Source organism: Propithecus coquereli, unplaced genomic scaffold (genome assembly GCF_000956105.1).
Source record: "Propithecus coquereli isolate 6110/MARCELLA unplaced genomic scaffold, Pcoq_1.0 Scaffold165, whole genome shotgun sequence".
NCBI classification, from domain to species: Eukaryota; Metazoa; Chordata; class Mammalia; order Primates; family Indriidae; genus Propithecus; species Propithecus coquereli.
In genome coordinates this window covers 2,111,816-2,130,514 of record NW_012141080.1, presented here as the reverse complement: position 1 = coordinate 2,130,514, position 18,699 = coordinate 2,111,816, and the positions used below count along the sequence as shown (strand labels likewise).

The window sequence follows — 18,699 nt, the reverse complement described above, 5'->3', positions numbered from 1 at the left end:
AAAGGTAGCAAGAGTATCCCTACAATCACAAGAGTTGCAAAATCTGAAAGCAGTTTCTTCTTCAGAAGAAGGGACTCTTGCCCAGCCCCTGCTCCAGGCTCCATTGTTCCCCCAGAAATAAGATATCCAAAAAGAAGTACAAGAGTACAAGGAGCCCCACAGCAGCTGCTTTTGGAAAGGAGGTCTGATGGCTGCTATCGCAAAGCTCTCAACTCCACAGACCTAAGCAGTATCTCCAGGACGTGGAGCATGTCTTGCCATAGTTCAGCTCTATCTCCCAGCAGCCAGCCCCACCGAAGAAACTCTGACGGAAGGGCATTGTGTAACAGCATCCGCCTGGCCTCCATACATCTTACAGGCAGCGCTATTAAAGGCAGGAGCTGAGTTCGCCAGCTGCTGCATCTGTGGGTAAAGTGTGGCTAGGTCTTCGGGGAGCCACGCCAATGTCTTCTGTGCTATCCTACGAGAGCCTGGTCCACACCGTGGCCGGAGCCGTGGCAAGTGTGACAGCAATGACAGTATTTTTTCCCTTGGATACAGCTAGACTTCAACTTCAGGTTGATGAGAAAAGAAAGTCCAAAACTACACACATGGTGCTTCTGGAGATCATTAAAGAAGGCCTCCTGGCACCATGTCGAGGGTGGTTTCCAGTCATTTCCAGTCTTTGCTGCTCCAATTTTGTCTATTTCTACACTTTTAATAGCCTCAAAGCAGTCTGGGTCAAAGGTCAACGTTCTACTACTGGGAAAGATCTGGTAGTTGGATTTGTTGCAGGAGTGGTGAATGTGTTGCTAACAACTCCACTGTGGGTGGTAAACACTAGGCTGAAGCTGCAAGGAGCAAAATTTAGGAATGAAGACATTGTACCCACCAACTACAAAGGTATTATTGATGCTTTTCACTAGGTCATTCGAGATGAAGGAATCTTGGCTTTATGGAATGGCACATTTCCCTCCTTGCTGTTGGTCTTCAATCCTGCCATCCAATTCATGTTCTATGAAGGTTTAAAACGGCAGCTTTTGAAGAAACAGATGAAGCTTTCTTCTTTGGATGTATTTATCATTGGTGCAATAGCCAAAGCGATTGCCACCACAGTCACCTATCCCATGCAGACGATACAGTCAATTCTGAGGTTTGGACGTCACAGACTAAACCCAGAAAACAGAACATTGGGAAGTCTTCGAATTGTTCTCTATCTTCTTCACCAACGAGTAAGGCATTTTGGAATAATGGGACTCTACAAAGGCCTTGAAGCCAAACTGCTGCAGACAGTACTCACTGCTGCTCTCATGTTCCTTGTTTATGAGAAACTGACAGCTGCTACCTTCACAGTTATGGGGCTGAAGAGGGCAGGCAAGCACTGACACGCCTCCCAGTGGGAAGTATGGAAGATGCTGGAGATGGGGAGTTCCCTTCTGAGCAAAGAGAAGTGATTTTCCTTTTACTCTGACTCCCTCCACCACAAATTTTACCCTCACTGGCTTGAAAGGCATCTAAGGGTAAACGGGTAGTATAGCCAGCTGAGACTGTTGCCACTTTAGTTTTTATAATGGCTAGTTGGATTTTGGGGTGGTGGTTGGACTAATATAAAAAGAAAACATTATTGAAAACCTAAAAATGAAAGTTTGTGGAGGTTTATTGATTTTCTCAAGGGGAATGGACAGCTTTGCTCTCGTGTGTAATCTTTCAATTTTTCTTTTTCTTTTTCTTTTTTTTTTTTTTTGAGAGAGAGGGTCTCACTGTGTTGCCCAGGCTAGAGTGCCGTGGCGTCAGCCCAGCTCACAGCAACCTCAAACTCCTGGGCTCAAGCGATCCTCCTGCCTCAGCCTCCCGAGTAGCTGGGACTACAGGCATGCGCCACCATGCCCGGTTAATTTTTTTCTATATATTTTTAGTTCTCCAATTAATTTCTTTCTATTTTTAGTAGAGACGGGGTCTCGTTTTTGCTCAGGCTGGTCTCGAACTCCTGAGCTCAAACAATCCGCCCGCCTCAGCCTCCCTGAGTGCTAGGATTACAGGCGTGAGCCACCACGCCTGGCCCAATTTTTCTTAAATATACCACCTGTTCTCTTTCCCTGAACCCTTCCCTAGGTTTTAGGACAAACTTAATAACATGTAGTTCTCCTCAGATATTTTTGTATATCTTAATCTTGGTATTTTCCTCACTAAAAATAATATTATGACTGTGCCATGGGTATGACTTTATTTTTGTTGGGCTTTTTTTTCTCCTGCTTAAGGACAGATGTCTTTTTTAGTATATGAGCTGTTTATTTTGTGGGGAAATGAAAATTATTAATCTCAAATGATTCTCTTATAAACTATTTATAAATGTCATTTATTCATTAGTGTTTGACATTATTTTTAAAATATTTGTTTTGAATCAACTCTTTGGTTACAAAAGGCTTGAGGTTTTATGTCCATCCATACAGGCGCCAATCAGTCAAGCCCCAATAAATTGTCAGCACAGAAGACATTCTTGAAAAGTTGCTCTCTATTAAGGCACTACATTGGGTTTGCAACCAGATGGTAAAAATCATAAAACTCCGGGATATTATCTCCCTTTATAAACTCTTGGCATAGGATGTATATTTTAAGAATAAACATCTGATTGAGGTTAAAAAAATAATAAAAAATAAATAAATAAAGGCAGGAGCTGATTCCGGACATGACGACTCCACCAGCCAGTATGTTCTCTGGGTAGCCACTTGGGCCTCCACCACCCCGCCAGGACTCCCAGGCCAGGATTTGCTTCTTTGGGCAGCGCCAGGCACTCCAAAACCTTCTAACAGTACTTTGGTGAACAAGTTGGAGTCATCTTTTGAGGCCTGTTTTGCTTCTCTGGTCAGGACTGCATCAATGGCACTGATCATGAAGAAATTCGAACTGGTGTTGATCAGTGTATCCAGAAATTTCTAGATATTGCAAGACAGACAGAATGGTTTTTTCCTACAAAAAAGATTGCAGTTATCTGTCCAGAACAAGTTATCAAAGAAGATGTCTTAGAGCTAAGGAATGAATTACAGCGGAAAGATGTGCTGGTCCAGACGCATTTGACAAAGCTGCCTTGGCAGCAGGTGCTGAAGGACATCAGTGTGCAGCACAGAAAGCCAGTGGACGTCCCACAGGTCTTGACTTGCCTAGAACAGGCGTCAGCCACTATCCCCGCACCTCTGATGCTGACCTGAGGGAGAGGGCAACAGCAGCAGCCTGAGAGCGTGCCAGTGTGTGAGGCAGCTTCGGACAGTTTGCCACACACTTTGCATGATACTTACAGATTGTCAGCTTTTTAAATTTTTGTATGAGTTTTCATCCATGTTTCCAGCTGTTAGGTTAGTTTGTTCTATCTGAGGGAAAAAATGATCATAGTCTGAAAATAGGGATGAGGATTTAGCTTATAGGCCTTTTATGGTAATTGCCCCACAATGGTAGTGTAGAAAAATAGGTAAATCTGTCTTTAAACTCTGAACTACCTCAAGAAGAGGAATCTAATGCAACAATGTTTATAATGCATCCAGAACTTTCTGAGGATATTTTGTAAATAGGTAGGAAGAGGATTAAAATATCCTGGGTTAGGCTGGTCCGAAAGTAATGATTTATCTCACTTGATTGTTCACAGTAAGTTACTGATTGAACTCCTTGTTCTACTACTTCCCCCTTTCTCACTACTGCACTTGAAAATCTGTATATTAAAAAAAAAAAAAAAATCCTGGGTTAGTGTAGTAATAGTACAGTAGACTCCCCAGGCTATTATTGCTTTTATTTGGGATAAGTTGATATTTTGTGTGGTGTTTATTTACTTTTTTTGATGAGGGATGTAGTAGGAACAGTGATATGCTTAATTTTGTTGCGTTCTGTGGTAATGAATCAGTGTAAATAATACGGCAGACTATGTCTTAGAACCATGACAGTTGGGGCATAGGTGAAGCATGAGGCATTAAAGCTTTCTCTGGTTGTCTCAGTTTTGAGATTTTGCTTGTGTCGTTTTTGTTTTACATTTTGGGAGGGGAGATATTTTCCATTAAGGATGATTGTTGCTAATGGATTTGATCCCAGGGGACTGAGGTCAGAGAGTGTGGGGTGGGCTGCAGGGTGATCCTTGGCTACTTAACTTCCACAAAGAACATGTGATGTCTCCATGTTTGGGAAGATATTTTACTCTATTGTAGTTTCATAGGCCAGGCGCATTAACTCCATAGCACTTCAAGCAAAGAAAGCCTGAAGCAGGTGCTTACAGCAGGACTCCTGTTGGTAGCATGTGCTGGAATGGTGAGTGCCCAGGGAATATTGGGTGGGGCACTGATACCTGCTGCTACACTCCTGCTGGTTCCTGACTGGTTTCTTTCCCCTCCAGCTCTCAGTACTTCACTTTATTTTGCCACTTTTCATAGCCCTTGATGCACATCTTCTCTTTGCTTCATCCAGAATATGGAGCATCTTTCTAATGGCCTATTAGATCTAAAATGGAACTACTTTATTGGTTCTAATAACCATAGCCAAATGTTAGTTCCTCTATGGCTTTTATATCTAAAAGGTTCTGTGAATAGAATCAAAGACAACATTTGTTGATGAGACTAAAATACAAAGTTATATTTATTTTCAATAATGAAAACATAACAAAGTGGAATCAATCCACTAACTAAATCTAACACAATCCTTAGCACAAAACTATCCTCAATAAAAACACATTAACATTAATGGAGTAAGATTATTCTCAAGAGTAATGTGTGTGTTTTAAACAAAACTGAGTGGTAGGTAAAGAAACACATGCTAGAGACTTGACTGAGAAGTGCTCAAGGAAAAGAACAGCCAAGGAGGAGCAGGGTCCTCAAATATTACATTAGCAAAATGAATATGGGATTTTCAAAGCAGTCTAGAAATCAGAGCTCACTAGGCAAGGGGCAAAGGTTTGAGATAATTCACACTCAAGGCATTGTAATTAAACCTCCTATTTCTAGATTCTTGATTTGGAATCCATCACAATCTAGAGAAGCTTCTGCCAAAGGATAGATTATTTATCCTGCCTGAACAGACCTATGCCTCTTAATTTTCCTCCTTTGACTCTGTCACTAACTCCTGTCACCAATATAGCAAGGGCTCCATTCCAACAAGGGATCACAAATATGTGGACAAACCCCTCTGGTTTAGATTTTCCTTTCATAGACACATTGATACTTGTAGGGATAGTGCTAAATATATCCAATTTCTTTTCTTTTTATCCTCCTACACAACTCTGCTTGGCTACAAAATATAGGACTCACAGAGCAACAGCAACACTGATCAGTAGATAAGTCTCAGGTCCAATGTAAGTACTCCCTAAAGTTCAATGGTCACAATTTTTTTTTTTTTTTTTACCGCCTCACCTGGCACAATTATTTCTCCCGCATTATCTTGCTAATTATTTCTTTCGAAATTCAATCCTCCGAGCTACATTCTGAGCACCAAATTTTTTGACCAATGCATTTCTGGTATCCTCATCATCTTTTTGCAAATCTATGTCATCCTGCCGGGACCAAATGGGGTATCCATCAGCCCTCTGACCAGATGCTAAAAAGGAGGAAGTAGCCTCCAGCTCACCACTATTTTTTAGGAAGGCCTGTGTAACTGTTGATAGATCCAAGTTAAACTTTTCCATTAACTGCCGGATGATCTTAATGGCAGCTCCCACCTCTGGTGGAGAAGCTTTTTCTTCTTCTTCTTCTTCCTCATCAGGCTGCGTTTCTGAGTCTTCCTCAGGTGTGGGTGGATCATCATCACACATTGTTATATGTATTTCAAAATCAGGGCTTTCATCCACCTAGAGAAAACGATGAGTGAGACTTGAACTCTGGCAGTATCTTATCTCTTCCAACTACCACCCCCTTGCCCTGTGCATTCCAATCACACTGGATTTCCTTCAGTTCCTCAGATATGCTTTGTTCTTTCTTACATTTATTCGTGTTGGATTTGTGTGAATACAAGTATATGTATATATACACGGGTGTGTATGTGGGAGGGTGGGGAGAGTGTGTGTATAGGTGGGGGGTGTACATATGTATGTGTGTGCTTATGTGTATATGTATGCATAATTTACTATGCTATTCCAACAGAATGTAAGAAGCTACACTGAATATGGAAAGTATATATGTATATGTGTGTACACATGTGTTTATTAGATTTATTTGTTAAATGTTTGACTTTACCCCCAGATTGTAAGTTCCATAAGGGCAGGAATCATATGTTTTGCTCATCACTCCATCTCCAGTGCCTTCCAATGCCCATACATAATAAGTACTCAAAAAAAATTGTCATATGAATATATAAGGGCTTCCAAGCTATACTACATTTACTCATGTGTGCCTACCTTTAGGCACACAACAAAGCATACTATATGAACAGAAACCTATTTAGGCCATGTTTGAGAGCTGTTGGGAGTGTTTGAAGTTTATGGAAAATGAACCAAATATCAAATAATAAAACAAAACACAGACTACAGCATGCAACAATCCTTAAATTCTTGCCAATTCCTGTGCATTCCTTCACTCAATTACACAAACTTTAAATTATTTCCCTCTTTTAGCCTAAAGCGTAACCATTTTTCTTTTGTTAATAAGAAAAGTTAACTTATAAGATTCTTTTTCTTGGAGAAGATACATACATATAGTTTTGACTTTTAAAAATATTATTTATCATCATTATTTTATGGCTCCTGCCTTTCTTGAACTGCTGACCTCAGCGATTGTCCCACTTCGGCCTCCCAGAGTGCTAGGATTACAGGCATGAGCCACCACACCTGGCCTATACTGTTTATATAAAACTGCCCCTATTCTGCCCAATTTTTCTCCCTTTCCCTCTCAAGTTGTCTTGCCAAAAACTAAAAGGTTTGTGAAGCAGAGCTTCAGGTCAACATGCCCGAAGCCCAGATCAGTCCCACTTTCTGCCTTCTTCCATCTTGAACTTCTCTCTTACCTTCCTAGGCCTCAGGTAGGTGAAAAGGGTGGATGGGATAACCAGATTCAAGAAGAATGAAGGTAGAGAAAAAAAGATGAGTAAATCTAGTTTACATACCACAACCTCCTCAAACTCCCGGGTTGCTTCTACAAGCATCTTTTTGACTGCTTCTTCATTCTCCTTGATCTCTTCCTTCACATATTCTTCTTCGGGCAAATCTGGAGTTCTCTTATTCTGTGGTTCTATTAAAGAGAAGAACAGCACAGACTAGCATTAGTCTCTTTTACATAAACCAAAAAATATAGTACATGCTGTGTGAGCTCTGGGCCAGGAGTGAGCCTGTACTTTCCTTTCTATTAGAAGATATCTGTTTTTGATTCGGAAGGGTAAGAAAAGCATAAGATATACATGTTCAATAATTTCTACACTTCTGAAAAGTACTATCCAAATATTGATAATATTCCTAGGTTCTGACATATAATATTCTTCCAGCTTAATTCATTTTTTGCTTTGTATTTACAGATTTTGCAGATTAACAAATATGTGTCATAAACAGGCTTCTCTGGGAAGCAGATTCTGAGATGGAGATTAACACTTAAAGAGTTTATTAGGGAGTGCTCTTGGGAAAACATTCATGGCAGAGATGAAAAGCAGGAGTGGACATAGAGATAAGTTGAGTTGTGGAAGAGCACCAGCCAAAAGCCTCAGCCAAAACCACAAGGAACTCTGGTGCTGGGAACGCCCTTCAGAGTTGACCAAGCTGGGTCAAAGGAACAGAGCCTTTGTAATGCCATACATTTTGGTTACTGGATGCTGGCAGCCCTAAGATAGGACGAGGCAGCTCTCCCAGCAGCTGAAGATAGACCTGGGTAGTGCACCACAATCCACCACACACCATCTACAAAAAGGAGGGGTCTCCTAAATGTAAACATTCTCCTGTTTCCGTCTTACATTTTGTTCTCTGAGGATTTAATTCTACTCCTTTCCTACTTACTAAAATTTACTACAAATGGGCATCAAGAGGGAGTTTTTTGTGATGGAACTGTTCTGTATCCTCATTTTGGTAGTGGTTACACAAATCTACTTATGTTAAAACATATATAACTGGAAAACAGTATGGCAGTTACTCAAAAAATTAAACATAAAATTATATGATCCATCAACTGCACTTCTAGGCACATACGTAAAAGAATTGAAAGCAGGGTCTCAGATAGTATACCCATGTTCACAGCAGCATTACTCACAACAGACAAAAGATGGAGACAACCCAAATTCCCACTGATAGAAGAATGAATAAACAAAATGTGTACACATACAATGGACTATTCCTTCTTAAAAAGGAATGAAATCATGACATGTGCTACAACATGGATGAAACTTGAAGATATTATGCTAAGTGAAATAAGCCAGATGCAAAAGGACAAATATTCCACTTATATGAGGTACCTGAAGATATTAAATTCACAGAGACAGAAAGTAGAAAGGTGGTTGCCAGGAGCTAGGGGGAAGGAGCAATGGGGAGTTAGTGTTTAACGGGTATGGAGTTTCAGTTTTAGGAAATGAGTAAGTTCTGAAGATGAATGGTGGTGATGGCTGCACAACAATGTGAATGTACTTAATGCTACCAAATTGAACACTTAAAAAACAGTTAAAATGGTAAATTCTCTTATATATATTTTAACACAATAAAAAATAAAATAATTGTATACCAAAAAGGGTCAATTTTACCAGATATAATTTTTAACATAAACTGAAAAAAGAAGCCTTATCTTTTACAGATACATGCTAAAATAGATAAAATATGATGCCTGGCATTTGCTTCAAAATAATCCAAGAAGTTGGGATGAAAGGTATAGATGAAAAAAACTGGCCATGAACTATAATCATCAAGCGGAGCTGGGCAGATGGTTACATGCAGTATAATTCATTATACTATTCTCATCTTTGTAAATGTTTTTTGTTATTGTTGTTTTGTTTGTTTGTTTGTTTTTTTGAGACAGAGTCTCACTCTGTTGCCCAGGCTAGAGCGCCCTTCAGCCTAGCTCACAGCAACCTCCAACTCCTGGGCTCAAGCGATCCTACCACCTCAGCCTCCCGAGTAGCTGGGACTACAGGCGTGCACCACCATGCCCAGCTAATTTTTTCTACATATACATTTTTAGTTGTCCAGATAATTTCTTTCTATTTTTAGTAGAGACGGGGTCTTGCTCTTGCTCAGGCTGGTCTCCAACTCCTGACCTTGAGCGATCCACCCACGTGGGCCTCCCAGAGTGCTAGGATTACAGGCGTGAGCCACCCGCCAGGCCTCATCTTTGTAAATGTTTGAAACTTTCCATAACAAAAAGTAAACAAATTATGGTTCATTCACATAATGGAATACCATGCAATCAATGACAAAAGAATGAGGCAAAGCTATGTGCAGAAACACAAAGACTTCAAGATAAATCATTAAGTTAAAAAAAAAAAAAGGAAACTGCAGAACTGATGTCTAGTGTGCTAGTATTACTGTGAGCAAAGAGGACCCACGACAGACAAAGGATAATAATGGTGGTTGCCTCTAGGAAAGGAACAAGGGGAAGGGATATGTAGCAAGGGGACTGACTTTCCATTATGTACCCTTTTGTACTCTTGAGTGTATCTGCAGGATAAATTCCTAGAAGCAAAACTGCCATATTTAAGGGAATATACCTTTTAAATGTTGTCAAGATATTGTCAAAATGCCCCCCAAAGAAATTGTACCAATTTCTATAAAAAATGTAGGAGTGTACTTGTTTTCCTTTACCTAACTTTGGATATTATCCATTATGGTAATCTTTGTCAATCTTATAGACAAAATATGACATTTCCTTGCTCTGATTTACTTTTTTAAAAAACAACTCCAACACACATATTTATTATCTTACACTTTCCATGGGTGAGAGGTCCAGGCATGGCTTATACTGATCCTCTGCTCCAGGTCTGATTTACTTTTATTTGATAACAGAATATTACTGCATTTGTTTATTGGCCATTTATTTATTTCCTCTTCTGGGAACTTTTTGTTCCATTTCCTTTACCCATTTTTCCTTTACCCAGTTTTCTTTTTACAGTGTTTAGGGCATTAAGGAATCTAAGTCTATTCCAATGCATTGAAAATATTTTTCCAGTTTGCCCTCTGACTTTATTTATCAGGAGAAAATTTTAATTTTTAAGTAATCAAATACTTTAATTTTTATACTTAAATATCTGATCATCAAAACATTACTTTGATGGGTAGGGTGAATACAGCTTAATTTTGTCCCAAGTTTCAAATGGCTTGCCGGTAGTCCCAACATCACTGGTTTAAAAGCAAGGTCCTACATGATAACGTCACCCATTCACATAGCCTTAACATTATCTGCTATAATCCTCCCTCACTCTCGCTTACTCCATTCTAGCCATATTGTTCTCTTTGTGGCTCCAAGAACACACTAGCCATACTCTCATCTCGGGGCCTTTGCCCTTGCAATTCCCTCTTCCTGGAACACTCTTCCCCACATATACACCTGGGTTGCTCTTTACTTTGGTCTCTCCTTAAACATCAGCTTATCAGAGTGAGCTTCCCTTATCATCCTACAAAAAACAACCTCCTCCCCAACCCTTACCCTAATTTATTTTTCTCTATAGCACTTACCACTGCCCAGCTAGCATGTTAAACTCCATGACCGCAGGGACTTTTATTTATTGTTATATCCCAGCAGGACAGCAGTTTCTGGCACTCAATAATCTGTTGAATGAATGAATCTTAAATGTCACTTTTACCAAAAACAAAATTTCTACTAAGCATACTGAACAGGACAAATAGATTTTACCTCCCCAGACTTCAACTGTTAAATGGAATAGTCACATAAGTTAGGCAAAAAAAAAAAAAAGGAAAGGGTGGGGGGGGAGGAGCATGCCTCTTTAAACAAAAGGGTCTGTCAGTTTAAGCTGTCAATACTAGTTGCATCAAAGGTAAAACATTTTAAGTGTCCTAACCATACTGAATCCCAACTCTCAATTTAACTGCGTTAAAAACTCAATTCACGTAAGCAAGACCAGGAAGACACTTTCCAACAAATGAGAACCTTCTTATGTGAATACGCAGACGATTAAACCAAAGCATGAAAACAAACAGGTATTGCACGACTTTAAACGGCTTACACTGAATCTACCTGAACATAAGAGAAATCTTTTCATAAAACGAGTCTCTGCACTCTCTCTGAAAAGATAAACAAGAAAACAAGAAGCCGGTTACCCTGTTGCCTATGGGTAAGAAAAGTGCGTAGCCGGTGGGCAGAAAGGGTGTGAGAGCATTTTCTATACACTCTTTCTGTGCCTTCTGAATACAGAAGCGTGTCAATATCCTAGTTACCGGGAGAGTCAATTAAAAAACGAGACAGCGAGGGAGGAGATGGTGCAACTGTACCCGGAAGTCAAAGGGGGCGGGGCCGAGCGATGCTACCCAAGACGCTGAAACGGACGCCGGACAGAGAGGAAAACATGTCCCCGCCACCACCGCACAAGTGTCCCCCCAGGACCCGCACGCGCGCAGCAGCAGGCCTCACCCCCGCTATCAGCAGCCTCCGGGTCTTGCTCGGCCTTCCGCTTCAGCTTCTGGGAGGACGGGCTCACCGGGGCGTCCCCCAACAGGTACTTATGCTCCTGGCCCCGCAGGTGCTTCAGGTAGCGGTCCTTCAGGGACTGCCACGAGTGCTGCGTGAGCGAGCTTTTCTCCATTGCTTTCCACAAGGCGTTGCCGGTGACGGAGCTGGGCGAGCGGGCATTCTCCTTCACGTAGGTCAGGATGGCCACGTCGTCCGCGTCCGTGAAGGCGATCCGCCCCGGGATCGGCTGCGGCTCAGGCTGCGCGGCGCGCTCAGCCAGAGCCCCGGGCTTTGTCTCTGGGGCCTGGTCGGCCGCCGAGGAAGAGCCCAGCCGATAGGCTTCGAGCTCGAGCTTCTCATTGCGCTCCACGCAGTCCAGGATGTATTGCGTGGAGATGAAGTCTCCCGAGGCCTCGGCCAACGCCTCCCCGGGCTGGGCCAGCAGCACGGCTCCGGGCTCCTGCACCCGGCACAGGGTGCCGCCGCCGTGCAGGATGAGCGTCGAGAGCCGGCGCTTAGCCGGGCTGGGCCGCACGTAGAAGGACATGGAGCTACCGTCCTCCCTCACGAACAGAGTTGAGGAATGAGTGGGCCCGTTGGGGTCCATCGCCTCCGCCATGTCTGACGCCAGGCACCAGGAGAGCTGCCCCCTCAACGAACGCCTGACACACGGAACTCTCGCCCTGTACGCCGATCAATGCGCCTGCGCAGCAACAGTCGCAGCGCTCCGGGAGCGCCCGCAGCTCGCCACCCCGGAAGAGGCGGGGCTTCGAACTCCGACCTGGAAATTAACGTGCTACTCCCTTTACTTTGGGGTCAGGCCCTCTTGGAAGATGGCGGCGGTGCAGGGAGCCGAGGTGAACGTGGATGGTGGTGAACCGAAACTGAGCAAGAAGTAAGTGTCGCCGGGAGTCATTAAAGGCTTTGTGGCATAAAAGTCCGAGCTGGGAAGCGCCTCAAGGTTCCCGCTGAGGCTGTGCAAGGGGCCTTCCTGCCGGCTCTCGTGAGTACGCACATGCTGGGACGGAGCCACTCAGTCCAGCAAACTACCTACCCACCGGGCCTCTGGCTCCCGGCTCCCAGCTGGTGCTGACGGGACACCCCCTATCGTACTCCTAGAGTAAGAGAATGGGGAGGAGAAGCTAACAGGAGAACTGAGCGGTGTCAGGAAAGGAAAGCGAAACTTACTGCTTCCCTTCTGAGAAATGCGTTCTTTCATTGAGCCAATCCACAATGAGGAGGTTGGAGAAATGTTAAATACCCTAGCTTTTCAGAAAAAGCTTGTAATTTTTCTTGGATTCACTAGGTCATTCTGAACCTTATGTATTAAAAGGGATCAGTTGTGAAACTGTCGTGCACCTACCCATAGGGGTGGGGTTATCCAAAGGATCTGTGAATGTTGAGTGATGAATCTCTAACAGTAGACACGATTTTATTCAGCCTGGTATCTTTGTTAACCATCCCAAACCCTTGGCTGTGTAGTTTGACATACATAAGTCAAGATTCACCGCCTTTTAGCTGGCTGTGTCTTATATTCTCGTTGGGATTCCTCACTTAAACCACAGAACACAGGCAATGATATGTTTGAGTTTTTTCTCAATGCCAGGAAGGATGGTATATAATTAGTACCATTCCAGAGGCATAGAGGAGACGTTATGCTATATACGATGGCTGCCTTAGTGCATTAGGGCTTAATCCTCTTGCTGAACTCTGAGAGAATTGCTCTAGGTGTCAGGGCTGATTTTTGAGGGGTGTTGTCCCAGTTCTTTGGCTCCTGGTTTGTAAAAATCTCAAGCAAGGGCCCATGCCACAGAGTGATGACAGACACTTAGCACTTCCACGCAAGCAGCTTTTATTGCAAGCTTTTCAGCTTAGAATAGCAAGTGAAAGTACATTTCCTGAGAGGACATGGATCTTTCTCCCTAGTGGAGAAGATGCGGGGATCTTACCACACTTTTATGTCTATACCTTATGATATGCTAATTGGTGGGTGGAATGTTCATTATTTTTCTGGGAAAAGGGTGGAGAGTTCTTAGAGCTAAGGGCCCTCCCCAATTTTATCCTTACACGTTTACTTCCAGGGGTTGCCATGACATTTGTAAACTGTCATGGCGCTGGTGGGTGTGATTTTTACTATGCTAATATATGTTAATAGGGAAAAGGTTACCTTCAGACATGAGCTCCTGCCCATGCTCCTGGCCCAGAAAAGTCCCTAACCTGAAGTTCCTGCTGTGGTGGGTTTGGTTCTAGATGCTCATTAGCCTCCTCATTTTTGCCCCCCTCCTCTTGTCCTGTGGTTAGCACTGCCAACCTGCACCTGTCCCTAGCATAAGCACTCAATGGGTAATAATTGACGTTTCTTTTTGTGTTTGTGACTTTATGCTTCAAATGTTTTAGAAAAATGATACAGGAAATGTCTAAATTTATGGTTTGATAGCACCCTAATATGTCGTCCTTTATTAGAGTGTTCTGATAGATTTCCATAAATGTTTGGAACTTGGTTTTTATACTTCTACCTTAGGGAAAATTGACTGGACTTTGATCTGTCACATCAAATTGAATTGAATTAAACATATCTGATTTACAGTCCTAAAGTTCAGTTCATTCTTTTAAACCGCCTTTGATAATCGAATTACAGTGAGTTGAATTTTAATACTGTAAGTCACAGATGAAAGCAAGGTTTCCACTTCACACTGAGATTTTAAGGTAAATTGAGAAAACTGGTTAATTCCTTTCCACTGACTTTTCTAAGATTAAATACAGCTGCTACTTTTTTGAATAGCTTATATGTGCCAGGCACAATGCCAGATCTCTACAAGCTTTCTGTCTAACCTCAATAATAACTTTGCAAGAGAAGAATTAATATCTGTTTTTCAAATTAATAAACTGAGGCCCTGGGTAATTAAATGTATGGCTAACATGTGCATTCCTAAAGTGTAGTCTAGCACTGATGCAAAGCACTAGAGCAGAGATCTAAAATCAAGTCCATAACTCCACAGCCCATGCTTTTTATAACTGCACTGTACTACCTCACATTGTCTGATGGAAATCTGTTGTTGATGTATGTTCCTCCAGTGACCATGGAATAAAATAAGTTTTTTATGATAAACATTTCCTTCTATTGAATTTTTCTTGGAATTTCCTTGGTCTGAAATCTTTAATGAGCACCATTTAATACCAAGTGTTGTCCCCAAGTTTAAAAACAGATGTGTTGCCTGCACAAATGACATATTCCCAAGTGAAGTGTCCTCAAATTTATTTGAACGCAATAAAGGGCGTGTTCCCTGCAATTCTGTTGTTTCCACTGTTAATAATGTATAAACCTAATGTAGTCTTCGACCCCTTCCTGAAACTCTCTTTTCCTCCTTATTCCTAGAATACCAAACAAGTCCTGTCTTTGACTCAGAGGTGTTTTAGTGTGACTTGCTTTTAATTTTTCCTAGAGTTTGCAGTTGATAGTGATAGTTTCTTCCTGTTTTATATGTTTCCCATTGCCATCTTATGGCCAGGTATTTCATATCCAAGAGAGAAACCACACTTCAGGGGCTTCAGAAACTGCCTCACATCCTGTCTCCCATGTTCTAGAATGGCGTGATCATTTCTACCTGTAAGCTATTGATTGACTTGCTGTTGACTTTTGACTCTAGATGTGTACTTTTTCCATAGTGAGCAAGGACTGAGGACATTGTCAGTTATAGTTGTAGCAAGTGCATGTTACAGGGTTGCTGTCAGTTAAGAGAGTATTAAGATAAATTGGACACTAAAAGATAGTACAAACACAGCCCCCCTTCCCCAACCCATAAGAGAGCTGGTTGGGTTTATGTATACTATCTGTCCCATCTGACGCCGCATCTCTGTGTTTCCTGCTAGGTGGTGGTAATCATTAGTTCCAGGGTGTTCTGCCATGTTGACGCAAGCTGCTTTAAGGCTTGTTAGGGGGTCCCTGCGCCAAACCCCCTGGGCAGAGTGGGGTCAGAGGGAACTTCGACTGGGTCAACTTGCTGCTTTCACAGCGCTTCACAAGGACACGCCACTTTCTGATAAAAGAAGGTTGGTGCCCATTACCTTCTTTATTGCTCCGGGAGCAAAAATCCTTTCCTTACTTGGTTTATTATCTGTTAATTCTTTGGACTTGTTGCTAAGGAAACAAGCCCTACTACCAAAACCAATAGTCCTTTCTCATTTTCTCTTTACTAAATTCAAATCCTCTCTCCTTAGTGCCTTGAGATGACTTGTGGATCTTGTTCTAGAACAGTGCTGAGAACAAAACCCTTGTTTGAATAAAGAATTTCTAATGCTGGTTATTTTCTCTTTTCTGTCTTTCTGGGTTTTGTTTGATCTTGAGATTAATTTGATTTCTGGTCTTAGTGTTATCCTTAGGATCTTTTTGGATTATCCTTAGAATGGTTTTTATTTAAGAGGAACACCTAGTTGAATGGAAAACCGGTATATCTTAATTCTAGGAAGAATTAGAGAACCTAGCTTAGGTATCTCCACCAACTGAATTACAGGACGATAGGCCTAGCACACTGTTTTGGTAAGATTGTCTTTACAGCTTTTATAGGACAGATTTTATCTAGGAAGAGTCGCTGTCTTTGAAACCATCAGAATCAGTTTTTCTTACTTAAAAGATGAGAGATGAAAATACCCAACTTTTTTTTGTTTTTTAGTTATTCTAAGCTCATATTGAAAATGAAGGATATGCCCTGAAGCCAAACAGTATGCAAGCATGACTTGGGATCTTTTGCCATGGTTCACTGTTGTAGAATATTTGATTATCATCAGTGGTTTGAAAGAGTGATCCATAAATTCTCTTTGAATAATGAGGATATCCCTGTTTACCCAATTCTGTTTTGTTTCTGGGTTCGGATAGCAAGTTAAGATCATAAGGAATACTGAGTTGTCCACATAGCTTTAGGTTTTGAGTTTCAGGTAACAAATATCAAGAGTTTGGGATAGCAAGGGATTTAACCAGAAATATATTCAAATCTGTATTGTTTCTGTCCTAGGTGCAGAGGGTGAAGGGTTAAGATAGTAAAGCATGCCTAGAATAGTTCACATTTAAGTGCTAATTAAATGCCAGGGTCATCCCTTTACAAACATTATCTCAATCCTCACAACAGCAGCAACTGTTGGGGGTTGTCTGTTCCATTTTACAGATGGGGTGAAGTTAAGTCACTTGCCCTAGGTTACATAATTGATAGACATGTCGGAAGTTAGTCCCAGGCAGTCTGACTACGACGATGATATGTTATCCCCTATACTATGCTGCTTTGTATGCTATTCTACTCTGTTGCCAAACTCAGGCTCCAGTGGGCAAAGTGACACCAGTGCTAAGAACCATTCTTGAAGAGATTATCTGTGGGTGTCTCCTTGAGCTCTGAAGAGCCAGCTGTCCCCAGCCCTGGCCTACCTCAGTCTTCAGGGATGGGTAGAGAGAGTTGGCAGATAGCTGGAGGTGTTGCCTTATCACATGTTAGATCTGATACTGTTGAACTTTATCTTCTATAGGAGATACCAAACAACTAAGATTCAGTCCCTAATCTAGTGAATTCCCTAACCTAGTTAGCTCAAGAAAAGCGTATTCTTTCATCCCTTAAGTTGCTGAAAAAACAGGAAAAAAAAAGCCTATCCTGCTAATTTTCTAGAAGACTTTTTTTCCTATTCTAAATATAAACTAATATTTAGGATATTCTTTATTCTGGTACATTTTGGTTTTAGTTGGGACCTGATGCCAAGGACCTGAGACTGGAAAGCAAAGACTGAGAATGATCTTTCACATCTTTTTCACATACTTTTTACATTGTCTCTTTCATGTATAGAGTTTCATGACTAAGAGACTATAGTTGGGGTGTGAAATTGGGGGTGTAGAAATGAGCAAGGGCATCTCCCCCAGGCTTTTCGTATTTTTGATATTGACTATGGGGCAGAACATAGCAGGGGGCTCTTCAGGCAGCTACCACATTGAATACTTTCATCTTCCCAACAGTGAGCTAAAGCGACGCCTGAAAGCTGAGAAGAAGGTGGCAGAGAAAGAGGCCAAGCAGAAGGAGCTCAGTGAGAAACAGCTAAGCCAGGCCACTGCTACTGCCACCAACCACACTGACAATGGTGTGGGTGTCGAGGAGGAGAGCCTGGACCCAAATGTGAGTCCCCTGGGCCACTGGCATGGGTGGGCACAAGAAAACTTATGATGAAACTTATGGCAATGCCTTAGGACCAGTGAGTGGGTCCTCGGTCACTGCCAGTGATAAGTAAAGGCCTGCCACTCCATCTGGTTAAAGGCACAGGCCGAGTGTTTTTTATATCACCCCCCAACAAGCATTTGGGAGAATCCAGTACTCCTAAGTGACTTGATCTTCTTTGGAACTAGCTGGGCCTTGTAGAGGCCCCAGAGAAAGTATCTCCCAGAAGATGGACTAGGGTTTACTTTAGACTGGGGTTGGCAAACTACATTCCATAGGCAAATTCTCCTCTCCACTCCCCCACTTAGTCCTCCTCTCCCTGGTTTTGTAAATAAAATTGTATTGGAATGTAGCCATGCTCATATGTTTACATATATCTAAGGCTGCTTTCTCACTGCAACAGCAGAGTTGAGAAGTTGCATCAGAAAAAAGTTTGCTGACCCCTGCTGTAGAATATTCCTTACTTACATCTCTAGGCCCCATGGGTCTGCCTCAGGGAAAAGTCTGATGTGTGGCCAAGGGTAGGAGAATAGTTAGGAAGATGAGTGACGCACCATGTAGATGTGGTCCACAAAAGTAGTAACAAGGCCACCAGTAAACTTATTTTAGGCAGAACTATGATTTTTCTTTTTGTTGACTTGTATTTTGGAATTCTGGCAATTATTTGCAGCTGTGGATCTGGTCACCCTGGTTATTTTAACTGCAAGTCTCACACCATAGTCAATCCTGTGATATCAAGGGTACAGAGGGCTCGATTAAAGAAAACCCCAGTGGATTGGGGCCACTCTGAGGCAGGTTAGTTCTCTGCTAGATAGGCCATTGGTCTTCTCAAGGGCTTTTTCTTTCTTTTTTTTTTTTTTTTTTTTTTGAGACAGAGTGTCACTCTTTTCACCCTGGTTATTTTAACTGCAAGTCTCACTCCATAGTCAATCCTGTGATATCAAGGGTACAGAGGGCTCGATTAAAGAAAACCCCAGTGGATT

General features: G+C 42.0%; 2 protein-coding genes and 2 pseudogenes across 2 annotated transcripts in view; 3 read left to right on the top strand and 1 right to left on the bottom strand.

Annotated features, from left to right (window-relative positions):
- Positions 1-398: 398 nt before the first annotated feature.
- On the top strand, positions 399-1,364 carry LOC105807998 (annotated as a pseudogene).
- A 1,301-nt stretch (positions 1,365-2,665) lies between these two features.
- LOC105807980 lies at positions 2,666-3,185 on the top strand (annotated as a pseudogene).
- A 1,390-nt stretch (positions 3,186-4,575) lies between these two features.
- TERF2IP (telomeric repeat binding factor 2, interacting protein) lies at positions 4,576-12,218 on the bottom strand. Its single transcript, XM_012641537.1, has 3 exons — positions 11,493-12,218; positions 7,045-7,169; positions 4,576-5,794 (listed from the first exon to the last, which is right to left on the bottom strand). Exons 1-3 carry the CDS (start codon positions 12,148-12,150, stop codon positions 5,396-5,398), a joined length of 1,182 nt encoding a protein of 393 aa, XP_012496991.1. The 5' UTR covers positions 12,151-12,218; the 3' UTR covers positions 4,576-5,395.
- A 108-nt stretch (positions 12,219-12,326) lies between these two features.
- Positions 12,327-18,699, top strand: part of KARS (lysyl-tRNA synthetase) — a 17,523-nt gene continuing 11,150 nt past the window's right edge. The window contains exons 1-3 of the mRNA XM_012641516.1: positions 12,327-12,426; positions 15,402-15,581; positions 17,521-17,703. Coding sequence (XP_012496970.1) covers positions 15,436-15,581; positions 17,521-17,703 — 329 coding nt within the window. The 5' untranslated portion in view covers positions 12,327-12,426; positions 15,402-15,435. The remainder of the gene's footprint in view (positions 12,427-15,401; positions 15,582-17,520; positions 17,704-18,699) is intronic.

Coding starts and splice junctions, on each gene's coding strand:
- TERF2IP (XM_012641537.1), bottom strand. CDS start 12,150: ATGGCGGAGGCGATGGACCCCAACGGGCCCACTCATTCCTCAACTCTG. Junction 7,170..11,492: donor GGAGGCTGCTGATAGCGGGG/GTGAGGCCTGCT, acceptor TCTCTTTAATAG/AACCACAGAATAAGAGAACT. Junction 5,795..7,044: donor GGGAGTTTGAGGAGGTTGTG/GTATGTAAACTA, acceptor CGTTTTCTCTAG/GTGGATGAAAGCCCTGATTT.